Raw genomic sequence first — 17,489 nt, forward strand, 5'->3', positions numbered from 1 at the left:
TATCCCCCCTTTCCCCCTTCTTCCCCTCCTTCTTCCTTGAGGCTGGAGCAGCCAGGCGGCTCAAGGAGGGAGCGAGGCGAGCGCGCTGGGTCTGGCTGGGAGCCCCGGGGTGGCTCTCCCTTTCCCTCCGGGCCTCCTTGCCTTCGGAGGAGGAGGCGGCGGCGGCGGCGGCTGCTGCTGCTGCTGCAGCGGAGGCGCGAAGGGTGCCGCTGCCGCCTGGGCCTGAGACAAGATGGCGGCCCCAGGCGAGTACTTCAGTGTGGGCAGCCAGGTCTCGTGCCGGACTTGCCAGGAGCAGCGGCTGCAGGGAGAGGTGGTGGCCTTCGACTACCCCAGCAAGATGCTGGCGCTGAGTATCCTTCCTGGAGAAGGGGAAGGGGAAGGAGGGGAGAGAGGCCGGGGAGGGGAAGGGGAAGCAGGGATGTGTGCCTCTGGCTAAAGAGGGACGGAGACCCTTTGGCCTGGCCCTTGAGGGAGAGAGGGCGAAAGGGAACAATAGAAGCCAATATGGATGTCTGTATATCAATGGCTTAGAGAGCAGGACTGGCTGCACGATGCTTGCAGAGGCCTCCTCAGGCCCAAAACACACTGCGGAAACAGCCCAGTCTGAGACCGCTTCAGCTGCCCAGACTCAGTGCTAAGGAATCCTGGGAAGTGTAGTTTATGGTGGCTATTTCTGGCAGAGGAGGCTAAACGTCTCGCAGAATGTAAAGCCGAAGGGTTTCATGGCTGGCATCCATAGCCAGAGCGGAGCCTCAGAGCATGGAAAACACACCAAAAAACCCTGTGTCCCACAAACTTGAAGTTCCCCCAAATTTGCTAACATTGAGCCAGGGCAGTTCAGGCGCTTTGTGTGTGTTGAGGCTGTGGTGCCAGGGACTGAATCTTGCCTCGGCCATGGAAGCCCACTGAGACCCACTGCCTCAGAGGATGGCAGGGCAAACCCCCTCAGGATCGATCTGGCCAAGAGAACCACCTCAGGGTTGCCATAAGTCAGGCATGACTTGAGGGCACTCAGCAAGAGAGGCTTAAACAGGCTGAGGGAGAATAAGAGGAAGGGCAGCCGGCAGCATGGGTTTTCTGAGAGGGAGATGATGGAAATGGGTCCCATTTCAGTGGCAAGAGAAATTGGTTGGCCCTGAGAGGCTTAAATAGTCTGAGGGATGAGAAGAGGGAGGAAGGCGATCCTACTCGGGAAGGGCAGTCGCCAGCATGGGTTTCCTGGAAGGGAGATGGTTGAAATGGGCCACCCTAGCATTGGAAGAGATCCCCAAGGGCTGCCTAGACAGTGTCATATTGAGGAGGGAACAAGCTTGTTTTCTGCTGCTCCAGAGACTAGAACACAGAACAATGGATGCAAGCTCCAGGAAAAGAGATTCCAGCTCAACATTAGGAGGAACCTCCTGACAGTAAAGGCTGTTCGACAGTGGAACACACTCCTTCCTCGGAGTGTAGTGGAGTCTCCTTCTTTGGCGGTCTTTAAACAGAGGCTGGATGGCCATCTGCTGGGGATGCTTTGATTGAGAGTTCCTGCATGGCAGAATGGGGTTGGACTGGATGGCCCTTGCGGTCTCTTCCAACTCTATGATTCTGTCAACCCCTTCCTGCTATACTGGAACACACCATCCAAGGACCCCCTGAGAAACAGCCATTCAGGCTCTGCTTAAAAGCCTCAGAAGAAGGCAACTCCACTGTTCTCTGAAGGGGTAATGCTGACCATTTTTCTATGTAAGTACTCCCGTGGTGCAAAAGTACTCTATAAGTACATCAACAGGGTACCAAAGGGAAAAAAATCCGCCTCCCTGCATTTAACGCTTGTTAGCAAGGATCAAGGATGCAAATGGTCAATTTTGCCTTTTCAAACAGTTTGTCCACAGCCACGAGATGCATCTGTTGAAGCTGCACAACCATTGTGCTAACTGCCTTTTGCCACCTTCCAGTTCTATGACTGTAAATAGGTGCTAATTAGGCTATAAGCTATATACACTGCCATGCATGTATACACTCATATATAATGCATATGTTGTTGTTGTTGTTAACTGCCCTTGAGTTGTCCCCAGATCATGGTGACCCTGTGGATGAGACATCTCCAAGTCCGCCTGTTGTCTACCTTTCTGCTCAGGTCCTGTAGGCTCAGGGTTGTGGTCTCCCTGATTGATCCTATCCATCTAATACTAATACAGTGGGGCCTCATTACCTGCAGGCTTGCCATCTGCGGATTTAAGCATCCATGGACAGCAAACCCCATTGTCTCCAATGGTGGCATGTGCACATGGCCATGCTAGCAGGTGAATGCATGTTGCGCTGCCATTAGGGATAGCGAGACTTGAGCTCCCACATTTTTGGTATTCTCATGGAGAGTCTGAGGTGGATCACCTGCGGATACCAAGGTCCAATTGCACTAACGTTCAAAGTATGGCAGCCTCATTTTAGTCATCTTGGCTTCCAAGGAGAGTTTAGGCTTGATTTGTTCTAGGACTCATTTGTTTGTCTTTTTGGCCCTCCATGGTATCCTCAGCACTCTTCTCCATCACATCTCAAATGAATTAATTCTCTTCCTATCTGCTTTCTTCACTGGTGCCGCTCACATCCATACGTAGTGATGGGGAATACAGTGGCTTGCATGATTCTAACTTTAGTATTCAGCTATTTACTCTTTATGATTTTGTCTAGTTCTTAAACACTGACCATTTGTCTATATAAGTACTAGATGCAACAGCAACAGGATACCAAAAAAAATCTACTCCTCCAGTTACTTCTTATTAGCAAGGGGTGAGGACACAAATGGTCAGTTTTACCTTTTCAGACATTTTGTCCACAGCTGAAGTTGCCCAACCAATATGCTAGCTGCCCTTTTCCCACCTTCTATTCAATGACTGTAACTTGTTCCTAATTAGGTAATATACAATATACACTGCCTTGCATGCACTTGCTCATATAAAATGCATATGTTGTTGTTGTTAACTGCTTTCGAAATGCCCCCCATTCATGGAGACCCTGTGAATGGGATGTCACCAAGCCCTCCTGTGATCTATCTCAGCTAAGGTCCTGTGGGCTCAGACCAGTGACCTCCATGATTGAGTCTATCCATCTGGTGTATAGTCTTCCTCTCTTTCTTCTACCCTTAGCAGCATAATTATCTTTCCTAATGAGTCCTGCCTTCTCCTGATGTCGCCAACTTGATCATCCTATCTTCCAGTGAGAGTTCAGGCCTTTTTGTCTTTTTTGGCTGTCCACAGTATCCTCAGTACTTGTTGCCAGCATCATATCTCAAATGAGTTGATTTTCCTCTTAGGTGCTTTCTTCACTGTCTGTCTCGCGCATCCATACATGTTTAAAAACCTCAAAGAAGGAGACCCCACCACTCTTAGAGGCAGTGGCGTCAATTGTGGAATAGCTCTAACCCTCAGGAACTTCTTCCTAATGTTTAGGTTTGTGCTAGCCCTGTGTCAGTCTGCCAGAAATGACTTCTGAGGGCATAGAGGAAAGACATATAGGGCTCGAGATGGTAGTTCCTTTGGATTCCATTTGCCAGAATCTCTTGTTTTATCTGTTGAATCTGTTAAAAGTCTTTCCTGGGATGTCATGAGGCAGGGCAGTGTAGATGCAAATTGGTGCTGTTGGTCCAGATAGGTGTTTCTGCACTGAATTGGGCGAGGGTATCCATTTCTAAAGTAGTGCGGTAGGGAGAAAGTGGATAAAGGGGTTTTCATTCTAATTCATAGGGCTAAGCAGCAGCTGCTGCTTCAGAATGAGCAAAAGGAGGTGCTTTTTCACACATCTCATAGATACATGATGGAATTGCAGCCATGAAATGTGAAAGCCACCAATGTGAATGACATTAGAATGTAATTAAACAAATTCACGGAGGAAAAGGCTGTTAAGAAGCATTATTCAGGATGGTTATGCACTGCCTCCAGGATCAGAAGCAGTGTGCTTCTGTGTTTGTCTTCATGTCCTGTTTGGGGCCATCCATAGATCTCTGGCTGGCCATTTTAGGAAACAGGATGCTGAATTAGATAGACACCTGAACAGATCTACCTAGGCCACTCTTGTATTATTATAGGTAACACCAATAGACCTGCTCAGGGCTAATTGACATCACCTTTGTGAATAATTATAAATGGCCCACAAAGATGTGTACTTGTTCATGTAGTCTTAGTATTTGCACATATTTGTGTAGTTGTTACAGCAATTTGAATAGTGGGACTAGCCAGTTACAAGAGAGGGGGAGTTGTTAATTTCCATTCCCTTTGACTGTCTAAATATGTACAGTGCATTAAATACTTCTTTTCACCAATTCATAACCAATTCATAATACATAATTTGTATTAGCTTTCCTGAAATGTAGCCTGACTGGGTATATAGAATAAACCCCAATCTTTCATTGTTGACCTTGGCAGGTTAGTTTTTGCTTAGTGGCAGCCTTCCCCAACCTGTTGAGGGAACCAAATCCCGCCATCCCAAGCGGACATGATAATTGGTTGTGCCAACTGGGGATGCTGCACATTATAGTTTGATACATCTATAGAGAGCTAAATTAGGCAGTGTTGCTTTAAATTCTGTACATGTTGCCTTCTGCATCATTTTCACACATCTCAAAAACCAAGGTTTCTGTTTTAGATCATCATATGTATGATCACAGTCAGACACACTTGTAGGGTGGTTAGCTGCAAAGTTAACCGGCAAAGAGATTGCAACAAACACTCAGTTGTAATGTTTGAGTACTACATGTCCATACACCCTTTCTTCAAATGGTGTTCATAAACCATTTTCTCTCTGAGATGTTGCAGGATACATTTTGGATGTTGTTTCCTTAATTATCTTTCCTCCAGAATGTCCTTCTTCAAGTGGCAAACCCAACCATGCAGATATCTTGCTTATAAACCTACAGTATGTTTCAGACGTGGAAATAATTAATGACCGCACAGAAACTCCCCCACCTTTAGCTTCACTCAACGTTAGCAAGGTAAGAATTCTTTGTGAAAATGTGTTGTCCATCCAGTGAGAGTTTTCAAGCAACAGTTACAAATCATAAGCAGCATGAACTGCTTATTGCTATAGTCAGTGGCATGGAAAATTTTAAATTTTCCAATACCCTAAGTAGAACATGGTCTGATTTAGCATGTTTGTCTGGCTTATTTATTAAACAGCAATTTCGGATGTCCCAGAAGTATATGAATCAAAATATTTAATCAGGAGGGGGGAAAGTTGAACACACATAATATAGTTTAAATGTGATATTTAAAAAAATTCAAAACTTTATGTGGAAAGTTTCCAGTTTGCCATTATTACGTCACGTCAAAGCAACTAAAAATGCTGCACAGATCATATGCAAACACAATTCCAACTTTCCAATCTCAGGCAAAGAAATAGACACTATTCTGTTTCTTGAAAGTAAAACAAAATTTCCATTTTACTTTTGGTTTTTATTTGATTAGGCAAGGAATGCTTATTAGCAAAAATGAAGTAACAACTTTATAGCTGGCTTGGACTATGAGCCTTGTGATATTACACTATCATTTTATTATGTCCTTTCAAGTCTTGTATGAAGCTGTTGTGTGCTATACATCTATGGATTGTTATTTAGTTTGTTGGAGAAAGATTTCAGCTCACGAGAGAGGATTTGTCACATTACTTGTCATCAATACACACACACACACACACACACACACACACACACACTTTTATTCTCCTTCAAACTCACCTTCATTTAATGATCAACATATCTGCTGCATTTTGTACTCTGAGATTAAGACCTGTGTCTCTCATGTTTTCCTTCCAGCTTGCAAACAAAGCACGGATGGAGAAGGAAGAAAAGCTGAGCCAGGCATATGCAATTAGTGCTGGGGTCTCTTTGGAAGGACAGCAGCTTTTCCAGACTATACACAAGACGTAAGTAGCAGGGCTAGAGGGAGGAATATGGACAAAAAGGTAATCGGGGAAAGGGCAGGAAACTACCAGAGTGTGTGTGCCTTCAAGTCTCCTATTGACTTTTGACAACCCCATGAATTTCTTAGCGTTTTTTTTTTAAGCAAGAAATACTCAGATGGCTTTGCTGGTTCTTTCCTCTGCAATCTAGCCTACAGCACCTGATATTAATTGGTAGTTGCTCATCCAAGTACTAACCCAGGCTGACCCTGATTAGTTTCCAAGATCAGACAAGATCTGATGCCTTTCGGGTATTTAGGCTCCATTTAAACTACAGTGATCCAGTTTATTTCCATTATCTCAGACTAACCTTGATTCTAAATTTGTGTAAGTATCTCTCCCATGTCTACAGAACTCTGAACACAAAAATGACTGTCATCTGCAGTCATAGCATTTTCCTCTCAAATTTTTTGATTTCATTAAATGTTGGAAGAAGCTTTTTTCCTATATTTTTCTCACTTCCTTGAAAACTTTGCTCCTGGAAGGAAAACTATCCTCTGACCAGTCTCCATATTTCATTAGATCAGAATCCATCCAATAGTTTCAAAGACCCTGGGAAGGACCGTTCATTAATGGCCTAACTCCCATTGCCATCCACACTTTGAACATTGAAAAATGTTCTAGGGTGGATGATGGAACTGAACAGAAGCATGAACTGTGGCTGAACTACTGTTGCTGCAGGGATGCCGTGAATTGTGCTTCATAGAATTTCTCATTTGTCAGCCTGCTGAAGGATAGTGTGTTAACATGCTTGTTTTACATGACTCCCATATTGGCTGGCCTATCTAATACCTAATGATCAGAGAAGAAAAATAGATTGTTGCTCTTACAAAGCAAAATATTACGTGCATTGTTAAAAAGTGTGTAATGCAAAAAGTAATCAGATAATGGCTATAAGAACATTAGACCAATTAAAACAATATATGGAATTACAGGGTGCCATTCCATTGGGCAATAATATGAATCTGTAAAAACACCATGTGCCACAGAAGCATTTAAAGACTACTGTCAACAATCTAATTTATAGCATCTTCAATATACTTTTCCAAATATCACACTTAATTATTATAGAGATCAAAATACCTTTGTGTGCATGTTGACATAAACTATTTGGACAGTTTGTTCCATTGAGTCATTTTAAGACTACATCTTCCAAAATCTTTTTGGTGTGGATCCATCATGGGTCTCCATCACACACTTATAAACTGAAGAAATCTGTGATAGAGATTCATGCTACATTTACAGAAAAGTACAAACTTCCAATCATTAACCCATCATCTCTCGCAGTCTGACAGTGCTTTCAAAGATTTCAAGGCAATCCTGTTAAGATATAACAACATAGGTTGAAATAAACGTATGATGAAGGCTATGTAGCTGCTGGTTTAAAGAGTTTCTAGATTTTAAATCTTTTAAGCTTTTAATTTTTTCAATAAAACAAAATAAAACAGATGTTTTTGATACATATAGATGTTGAATTCAGTTGTTTTACAAAGTGGGTTATCTCAGTGACTATAAGATTATCTGCAGGATTGACATAAGGCATGGACGATTGCATGGTTCCTCCCCCCCCCCCCAACTAATTGATTCTGATAACCCGTGAGAAAAAAATAGGCCTCATGTTTCAGCTTTACTTATAGTTGTGTACAAAATATGTGTCAAATTGATGGATCCACTTTGTTTTGAGTTCTGCCTGATGTATCATAACAGCCTTGACCTGTGGTAAGGCTGGTCTTAAAACAGCAACTACTACTATTTATTATTTTCATTCATATCTCACTTTTTTGAGAATACTAGGACTCAAGATGGCTTACAAATTAAAAAGAGAACAGATTAAAAACTATGCAAAAATAAATTAAAATATAGATAGAAAAGTAAAAGTTAATTAAAAACAGTTAATCTATGTATTTAAATCTATTTAAAATGCATTAAATCCAATATAAAAAATAAGACAGCACAGCAAAGTGTTAAAAGTCCGTCACAGTCATTTTAAAAAACTTGACAGAACAGGAATGTTTTGATTTGCTGACCAAAGAAGAGCAAGGAGCAAGCCATCCTTGTCTCCTTTAGGAAGGAATTCCAGAGTGTGGGAGCAGCCACCAAGAAAGCCCTCTTCTTTGTTCCACCAAACAAGACTGAGAAGGTAGTGGGACGAAGAGAATGGCATTTCCTGAAGATCTTAAAGCTCTAACAGGCTCATAAAGGGAGATAATGGTCCTACAAACAGCCTAGACCTGAGCTGTATAGGACTTTATAGATTTGTCTCAGCATATTGTGGGCTAAAGACACTGAGCAAAACTGTACACATGAGCCACAGAAAAATGCCTCACTCACATTCTTTTGTATGTTACTCACATGCAGAGTGAGTGATAGCAGCGAGCTGTTAGTGACTGAGCCTCCTGCCAGCATTGTGTTTGTGACTTAGACCCACACCCAGTGGCCTTGCATTGAGCATCTGAGAAGAACTCCTTCAACTCACATTTAGGGGTTCATTTCCAGAGTTTCCATCCCAGTGTACATACCTGGGGCTGGGCTAGTCGAAAGACACAACACTGGAGAAGATGCCAGAACCAGTTTCAAGGGACTGGCATGCAAATTATGTGTTAATTAAACTGCTGAACGAATAAGAACTAGAGCCAGTGTGGCACAGTGACTTGAACCTTTTGAGTGTTAGGACTATGACCCTGGAGACCAGGGTTCGATTCCCAGCCTGACCATGAAACTCACTGGGTGACCTTGGGCAAGTCACATGCTCTCAACCTCAGAGGATGACAATGGCTAATCTCCTCTGAACAGATATTGCCAAAAAAGCCCATGATAAGTTCGCCTTAGGGTCACCATAAGTTGGAAATGACTTGAAGGCACACAACACATAGACAAGTGCAGTTATTGGACTTCCTGTTATTCACCTGAAGCTAATAGGGGTGGGCAACTGTGAGAGGCTATGTGGTTGAATGAATCCCTTAGGAGAAATTGGGCAGTTGCATCCCTGCCGCAAAAAACTAATTTTATTTGCTCCCATCCAAATGCCTGCCAATATCTTCTAAAGGTTATTAGGAGCATTTTTGCCATGCCTTTAGGCTCCTTTGGGCCATTTTAGGCCCAGGAGAGGCCTTTCTTCAAGTTTACTTCTGAGTTTTTAAAAAGAGCCCTTCTGGGCCTTAAATCGCTCAAGGGGACTCAAAAACAGGGCAGAAAATGCCCACAGCCCCTAGAGGGCTTTTGAGGGCAAAAAACATTTTTTATCCCTTCGGGCCCCTGAATGCCAACAGAAGTTAGGCCACACTTTGCCCATGCATGCTGCTCAGACCAGGACTTTGAAGGCTCAGCAAGAGTAGATACAACACTGACATAGACCCCACATAGACCTCTCTGTGTGTCCTTCCTGTCGCAACTTGACATTGCACACTGTCTAGGAAGATGCCCTTGCTGGACTACCAAGTCCTTTGGCTACAGAGAGCCACAGAAGATTCTGTGTTTTGTAAATTGCAGGTGGGTGGAGGATATGTTGTGTTATGTGTGTTTCAGAATCTATATTTGAAAGAGTCTCCTGTTCAATTTGAACCTTGTTTCTAGTGTTTTTGTCCTGGCTCTTCTCCTCTTCTCTTTGTCAAATCTAATTGTTTTCCATAGGCTTCTCTGCCTTTTTAGTTTGTAATGTGCCATGCCCCTGAGGTTATGCAGTTTCCGTCATGTTGATAATGGTATGTAATGTTAGCGAAGCCACACTTGTGCTAAAGAGGAAGCCAGTGGAGAATAGGGATAGGCAAAGGGAAGGAGAGCAGACAGCTACCTCTGACTCCATGCTTGCCTTCTATAGTTTTGGCTGTTTACCATGGGATTTTTATAAATTCATTTGTATTAAAACCAATGAATCCTGTGTTGCTTCCTCCAGTATTAAAGATTGTAAATGGCAAGAGAAGAATATAGTCGTGATGGAAGAAGTTGTCATTGCCCCTCCGTACCAAGTGGAAAACTGTAAAGGAAAAGAGGGGAGTGCCCTAAGTCATGTACGCAAAATAGTAAGTAGACCAATGCCAGCAGATTGGGGAGGGGGTGTCATTTAAAAAGCAGCCAGACAAGTAAGACTGACCTCAAGTGGTGCTGCAAAGGGTTTGTAGCACCTTTAAGACTGAGTGAAAGAAATTGTAGTATAAGCCTTGGTAGACTTGGTCCACTCCCTCAGATGCTACAACTTCTTTCTCTTAATTAGTTTCAAAGGTTGCATACTGATGTTCCAGACTAACATTGCTATGTCTGAATTCTACTCAAGTGGTACTGTCTTCCAAACCCCTTTAAAAAAGGGTGTGACAATGAGGAAGAGATTTGAATCCTAGATAATCCAGATGGTGATCCTGTCAATAGAATAGAATGGAAGCCCCTTTCTTGCAGTGACAGAACTTAAACTGTAAATTTCTGCTGTTTCCCTTTGAAGTGCTTGAAGCAAGGAGCAAGTACTTCTAGTATCAGTCAGTTGACTGAAGCTCTATTAGGACATACCAAACCATTGCTACAAACTATTATACTAGTATTATTTTGATGTCCTATATCCTCTACCTGCCACACAATCATTCTTTAATAGGATAGACAGAGAAACAGGTGTGGCTGTGGTGTGGAGTGAAGAGAAAACCTTGTTTCCTCTGCTTCATGTATTGTTCACCCCTCCTGTAAATACATCTGGCTCTGCCTCCTATATAACTATGCAGAGCCCATTAGTTGCATAGCAGTCTCCTGATTATCTTGTTGTAGGCTGCCATTCAGCTAAGCTCATCATCGGTTACTGCATTCCTTGAAGTTAGCCCCACTCAGCCAGACTCCTACTAACTCTCTTGCCTCCTTCTCCTTCATCTAGGTCGAGAAACATTTTAGAGATGTCGAAAGCCAAAAGGTGATGCAGCGTTCACAAGTCCAGCCAACACAGAAGGAGAGTGCCCTCTCGTCCTGAGTCCCGCCTGCCCTTCCTGGTTGCGATAGATTGCTCCTGCGGGGGGTGGGGGTGGGGGGAGCCCTTCGAACACGCAGCAGCAGCAGCAGCAGATGACACAGACTTCTTCAAAAAGAGGTCAGGGGAGGGCAGGGGGGTTCCACTTCTATTTTGTGGCGGCCCTGTAATGATAGGGGACCCACAAGCTTCCGAACTTTAGACTTCAAAAACAAGAGAATAATTTAAAAACTCATTCATTACTTGACTAACAGACTCTTTACTTTTTGCCCATCAAGTTTACCCCCCTAGAACAGTCAGCTGTCTTGTCTTTGAGGTTTTTCTCCCTCCCCAAATCATTTTTGTTTTGTTTTTAGCTTTACTGAAATCAATTCCATGCCAACCCTCTCCCTCCTGTACCATAGGAGAATTCAGCTTCCCAGTTGTCCTATAAAAAGGAGGGGAAAAAAGAAATAGAGAAAACAGAAAATAACAGGCTGACTGTGGTGATGTAATCGGGACCTTTGTGTGACTGGCGATCTCTCGTTTTGGTTTTTGTTTGCACAGGGCAAGGCTTGAATTAGCCTTATTTTTCTTATCTCAAAATATATATATATAATAAATATATATATAAAATGTCCTTTAAATATTTTCTGCTTCTTGCAGTATTCTGAACTGGGATCATGGCAGAAAAAGAATAATGCATATCTCTGTGCTTAACAATCAAGCCTTCTGCGGTTTTTAATGTACAACTCTAGAGATCAGATCTGTGTTGAAGCTAAGGCTTTAGTGGGCCATACCCTGTGGAGGTGAGAGATGCACAAGGGTTGCAGGCTGCCTTCTCATTGTCTTTCACAAGTTGAGCTTGTATGTCACATTACGTTTCCCTAAGTCAGGGCTCTGGTAATACCACTGGATTGGAATTGCTCCTGAGTAACACCCTATAGTACTGTTGGAGTAATTTTGTTCTTTTGAAAAGGCATGCAGTGTTGGGAGATCTGATAGCTTCCTTGTTCATGTGCTCTTTTGCTGGTTATTCCAAAGGTTACTCCTTATGACCCAACTTGGAGTTGGAAAGGGATGTGAGGTTTGGGGCAGAGTCCACACATTGCTTGGCTATGCTCAGCTCCAATATAACCACACTGACCTCCTTTTAAAAGAAGAATATGGAGAGGCAGGGCAGTAGGTGAGTTGCCATCCTTGTCACAGTTTTCTGTGGCATGGTAAGTGAACTCTTTGGATTTGAAGGGTGTGCTTTGGTTACTTCTCCTGAATAAATGTTCTCATAGCTTATGGCAATTGATTCCTTCCAGTGGTGCACAGCTGTATGCAGTAAATGTGTCACTATTGTTAACAGGGAAGCTTGCTCCTCTGTTTCAATCTACTTGATCAGGCATGGTAGCCATTGTTTGGAGAAGTCAAATGTGTTGCTACTTTTTTTCTCTCTTCCTCCTGTGAGTGGTATTACACTGCTTACGGAATACTGCCCATTTTCCCAAGAAATACAGTTCCTGTCCCGAATTCTAGTGTACATGATTTCTAGTGTGCATTTCAACCATCTTCCTAGAATACATTTTAGAGTTTTCTGACCAACTTCAATCCCAGTGGTCCTAGTCATAGGTTGGTCTTAAGTAGTCTCCGTTTGTCTGATTTTCATCTCCCAGGCTGACTGCTCTCATTGTCCTTTATAAACATCCTTGCCTTAGAAATTTGTTTTGGGGAGGAAATGGATTTTTCACTTGAACAAAAGCTGAGCTTATAAATGACTTTTTTTGCCATGATCTCTTCTCCCCTTTCCCCCTTTTTGTTTTTTTTTAAACAAATGGATCAAATTTTAAATAATTCAAGCCCTGCCTTTCAGGATGGAGGGATTTTTTTTTAGTATTGTCTAGCAAAACCAATAAAAACCCAGAATTTTTTTAACCATCAAACAGACATATGTGTTAGTGGGTTTGTGTCTTGAAGGGCAAGGGCAGAGGGTTTTTGGGAATGGAGGGATTTAAATCATTGGTGAATACACAGTATCTCCTGTACAAACTTGTATGTCAGTTTGAATACTTGAATTACAAACACTAATGCAGGGCCTTGCATCTATTGACGTCTTCGTGGATTGTGTTGCTTGATATTGCCTGTGAAATATATGAGTAGGTTAATATTTCCATTTGTAATGGTACTAGAGCTGCATCCACACTGCAGAAATAATCCCGTTTGACACCAGTGGCTCAGTGCTATGGAATCCTGGTATTTGTAGTTTATTGTGGTACCAGAGCTCTCTGACAGAGAAGGCTAAATACCTCACAAAGCTACAAATTCCAGAACTCCATAACATTGAGCAATGGTAATTAAAGCAATTCCAAACTGGATTATTTCTGCAGTGCAGATGCAGCCAAGGAGAGAACAAACAGAACATGCCTATACTCTTATAACACACTTGGAAAGAAGAACATTAACCCACCCACCACCCACCGTTTTGGCTTCAGGCAGCCTATATTTCAAAAAAAGAAACTTGAGCAGAGTAACAAGATGGGGGGGACCTTGTATTACCTAGTTTTGAAAAAAAGTAAGGAAAGTAAGCCTTTGCACAATTTGTCCAGTTTGGCTGGCTTACATAGCCTGCCTGTGTTAAAAGAACTGATTATTATATTTGAATCAGTATGTAGGAGAGGCAATGCATGGCAAGGTACTACTCCTGAAATACCCTCTTACACAACTGATTAAAGGTACATAAGACTTGTCCTCTCTTTATTCGACCACTCACATAGTGGTTACCTATGTGAGGGAGAGGGCACATGTCCATCATTTGTTTTCTTCAGTACGTATTAGTAGTGCTTCATGAATGCGTGAATCAGAGTCAAGAGTATTGATGGTAACACTTCTACAGGCTACAGTAGGAACCTGGGCACCTCTTCCCACACAGGTGTGTATAATTTCCTCCACACTTTCCTTCAGAGGAGGATGTGTGTGTGTCAGTCTCACTAAGAGTTGCTTGAAAATGTTGGATCTTCTTACAAACCATCACTTGAATTTTGTCCTGCCTCTAATCTTTTTCTTGCCTAAGGGGACTTGGGAGAAAAGTGGCTAGTGCTTGATGGATTCAGAAACAAGCAATCCAGTCAAGGAATAGAAATCATTTGGCTTATGTACTAACCTAGGAAAGCAGAACCCACAGTCATCTATGTTTTTCTTCTTCTTTCCAATAGTCTGTTTTGGCTGAAATGTTTCAGAGGTGTGCATACTTGTGTGCAACAGAACATAATGAACCAACCATTGTTCTTGTTTTTTGGTCTTGCCAAAACCAAGATTTGAGTAGCAATAGGAAACTACATTATTTGCATGGAATGCTGTTGAAGTTGGTCATACTCCTCTAGTGGAGATACACAAACATGCTGAATTTCTGCAGTCAAGAAGCTGCAACCTCTGCAGAGAGCATAAGTGAGATAAATGGAAGAGTTAGTGCAATAGTTCCAATGAAAAGGGATCTGAGCAGTTCCCTTCAAGAATTCTATAAGCTTCTAGTTCACACTGTCCTGAGTATTTTCCATTGTATCCTGTTTCAAAATACATTAGGCTGAATTTGATTTTGGGATTTAATCCTACTGGCCTTGGCTTCAGAGAAAAAAAATGGGATTGTGAGTAGTTGCTATAGAAAGTTTAAGATCGCTTAAGAAGTACTCCCAGAATTATCGATCATGGTTCTTATTGTGAGGGCTTTCATATAGGATTTTTCTGAAACTCGGAATGGGAATGTTACGACTCAAAAGTGGTGCGTTCTTATTTGATCAGGGTTGGCAACCAGCTCTCCTGGATTCTTATGCAATCTTCAGCATAACATCAAAACTGAGAATGACCAGTTCAAACCTCTGATGTATTTCACCAAATGGGTGGAACTGCCAGAGGGAGATCAATTTATATAGGGCTCTTTATTGGGAGGTGGGTGGGATTGACACAGAAGCATTGGGGCATAGATGGAGAAAATGAACCCCTGATGTCACCAGCCCCGAACTAATTTTAAAGGTGTTTTTTGTTCCTCTGATAGTAGCAAAAATGCTCAAAATGACCACAAAACATGAAGATTCTCAGCCCCAAAAAAACTGAGAAAAAAGGGAAAGGCCAGAAGTAACACCATTCTGGGTTTCATTTTGGCACACCTGTGTAACTTGCCAGGCTGTGATGGTGAGTATTGTTAGCTGACACACTTTCCCAACCATGTACTCGGGACTCCGGTGGAGAGGATGGCTATAGATTCTAGATCCTGGTGAGAACTGCTTAATGTGTTGCTTTTACTGCAACATTGTGACATGGCAATCCAATGGGGGTGGGGGCATAAAGCAAAAAGGAGCCAACTTGCATATTCATGTGAACAGACCCACCAGTGGTTTAGCTTTTAACTTTCTTATTCTGATAGCATTCCTGTATGATGTCTATATGAAGCTGTTCTGCAGTTTTTCATTGTTAACTGCCGTCAAGGTGACCCAACTCATGGCAGCCCAGTGGATAAAACATCTCCAAGCCCCCCTATCCTCCACTGCTCTGCTTAAATCTTGTAGATTACCTAATTCAGTCTGTCCATCTGGTGTGTGGTCTTCCTCTCTTTTTACTGCCTTCCACCTTTCCAGCATTAATGTCTTTTTGAGTGAGTCATGCCTTCTCGTGATGTGTCCAAAGTACAACAGCCTCAGTGTCTTCATCTTGACTTCCAGGGAGAGTTCTAGTTTGATCTGATCAAAGACCCGTTTGTTTGTCTTTTTAGCCATCCATGGAATCCTCAGCACTCTTCTCCAACACCACATCTCACAAGTTGGTTTTTTAGAAATTGTGTGCTCACTTGAACTCTTGTCCACTGCCCTAAATGTGTAAATGGAAATAAGCCAGGGTTTAGTTTAGATGACAGACACATGAAGTCATATACTGTATCACTGAGTTTGGATCCACTTTTACTTCAGTGCATCAAAATACGACAGCACTTGAAATTGCACATTGGGAAAAGGACTTGGAAGACAGAAAGTACAAAACTGGGAGTGTTTAATTTATTCCCCCCCCCCCCCCACCAGCAACAGTATATTACTGTGAGCAATCCTTTTAGTAATACAAAGCATTTTGGAGTGTCCTGTTCTTGAATGAGCACTTGAGACCCAGGTCCAAAACACTGCATAAACAATCCAGTTTGAGACCGCTTTAATGGCCCTGGCTCAATGTTAGAGAATTCTGGAAACTGTGGTTTTGTGAGTCATTGAGCCTTCTTTGTCAGAGAGCTCTGTTGCCACAAGAAACTATCATCCCCAGGATCCCCTTGCATTGAGCCAGGGCAGTTAAAGTGTTTTCAAACTGGATTCTTTCTGCAGTGTGCTTTGGACCCCAGAAGCTTTACAAAAGGCCTGTTCCTAGGGGACTTTAAAACTTGGAACTGAGGTCCTTTACACATTGTACAGTGCTGCATTCCACTTTGGCTACATCCAGTGGAATCCTCGGATGTGTAGTTCAGTCAGGCACCAGAGCTCTATGGCTGTGAATGTGCAATGCTCCTCCCAGAACTGGAAATCCCAGAATTCCACAGTAAGTTTGCATGGCAATTAAAACGGAACCACCCCATTGTAATTGTGTAGTATGCATAGGCTCTTGGTTTGTTGATATGGGTTGTAACAGGCTGAATTTTGTGGGGTGGTGGTGGCGGCGGCTATGGAACTATCATGCTGATCGCCTAGTCCACTAGTGCTATTGATCTTTTATTGTATCATTTAACCATTTCTAGACATTTTCATCTCTGCCAGAACACCAGATATTCTGTCAGGCAAATAGACCTTAATCGTCCATTCAACACCAAGCTAGCCCCAAATACTTTGCAATATTATAGGCTCATAGTTCACAACAGTTTACTGTTGCTGTGGAAATCTATCCCCCATGCTGTAGCTATTTGTGAGGGGATGGGCGATCCCATTGATTTCATTCAAACTTTATCTACTGTGATGCTTTTATCATTAGACCAAAATGGGCAAGGTTAATGAAAGCATGTTGTGACATGGAACACTGATCATTTTGTTACAATTTCCAGGTGAGATGCATGGAAGTCCCACTAATAAACTGCAAGTAGCAGAGGCCAAGTAGTAGGTCAACAGTGAACCATAAAACGTGAAATGCTAAAGATAGAGACCCAACTTTAATCTCAGGACAGAAGTGGGAATGGAATAGGAAAAAGATAAAAAAGATTTTTTAAAAATGTTCTTCTAACATCCTTTGGCACCTGCCAAACCACCTCAGTTTTTCTGAGTTATAAATAATTTGTGCAGAAGGTGCCAGCCACAGCTGCTGGCGAAGCGTCAGAAACAAACTTCTAGAACATGGCCACATAGCCTGAAAAACCCACAAAAATCTCTTCTTATTTTTGACTGCTTTGCCACCTTATCTAATGGTATTATGGCCCAAACTGGATCAAAATGGCCTTTGCAAACTGTTTCTCGTGGAAACTGGTTGCCAAGATATTGAAACCTATTCTGCATCAATGTTACCAGTTTTCCCTCCTGAAAGAATACTTCTTTGCACATGAAATTAATTGTGATGTGACTTGGCCTTGATGCCAAAATGTACTTGATACTCAGTTGATACTCACCAGTGGCCCATCTCCTTGTTTCCATATTAATATGTA

At 42.4% G+C, this 17,489-nt stretch overlaps 2 protein-coding genes across 2 annotated transcripts in view; both read left to right on the forward strand.

Moving 5' to 3' along the window:
* Nucleotides 1–12,780, forward strand: LSM12 (LSM12 homolog). The gene is made up of 5 exons (XM_089531647.1): nucleotides 1–353; nucleotides 4,836–4,969; nucleotides 5,786–5,895; nucleotides 9,824–9,950; nucleotides 10,781–12,780. The coding sequence occupies exons 1-5, from the start codon at nucleotides 233–235 to the stop codon at nucleotides 10,871–10,873; spliced, it is 585 nt and encodes a 194-aa protein (XP_089387773.1). The 5' UTR covers nucleotides 1–232; the 3' UTR covers nucleotides 10,874–12,780.
* Nucleotides 10,929–17,489, forward strand: part of LOC149309014 (uncharacterized) — a 20,134-nt gene continuing 13,573 nt past the window's right edge. The window contains exon 1 of the mRNA XM_089531646.1: nucleotides 10,929–10,990. The gene's annotated coding sequence lies outside the window, so the exon portion shown is untranslated. The remainder of the gene's footprint in view (nucleotides 10,991–17,489) is intronic.

This window comes from Sceloporus occidentalis, unplaced genomic scaffold (genome assembly GCF_023333645.1).
Source record: "Sceloporus occidentalis isolate IW3139 unplaced genomic scaffold, rSceOcc1.0.p SCAF_7, whole genome shotgun sequence".
Classification (NCBI taxonomy): Eukaryota; Metazoa; Chordata; class Lepidosauria; order Squamata; family Phrynosomatidae; genus Sceloporus; species Sceloporus occidentalis.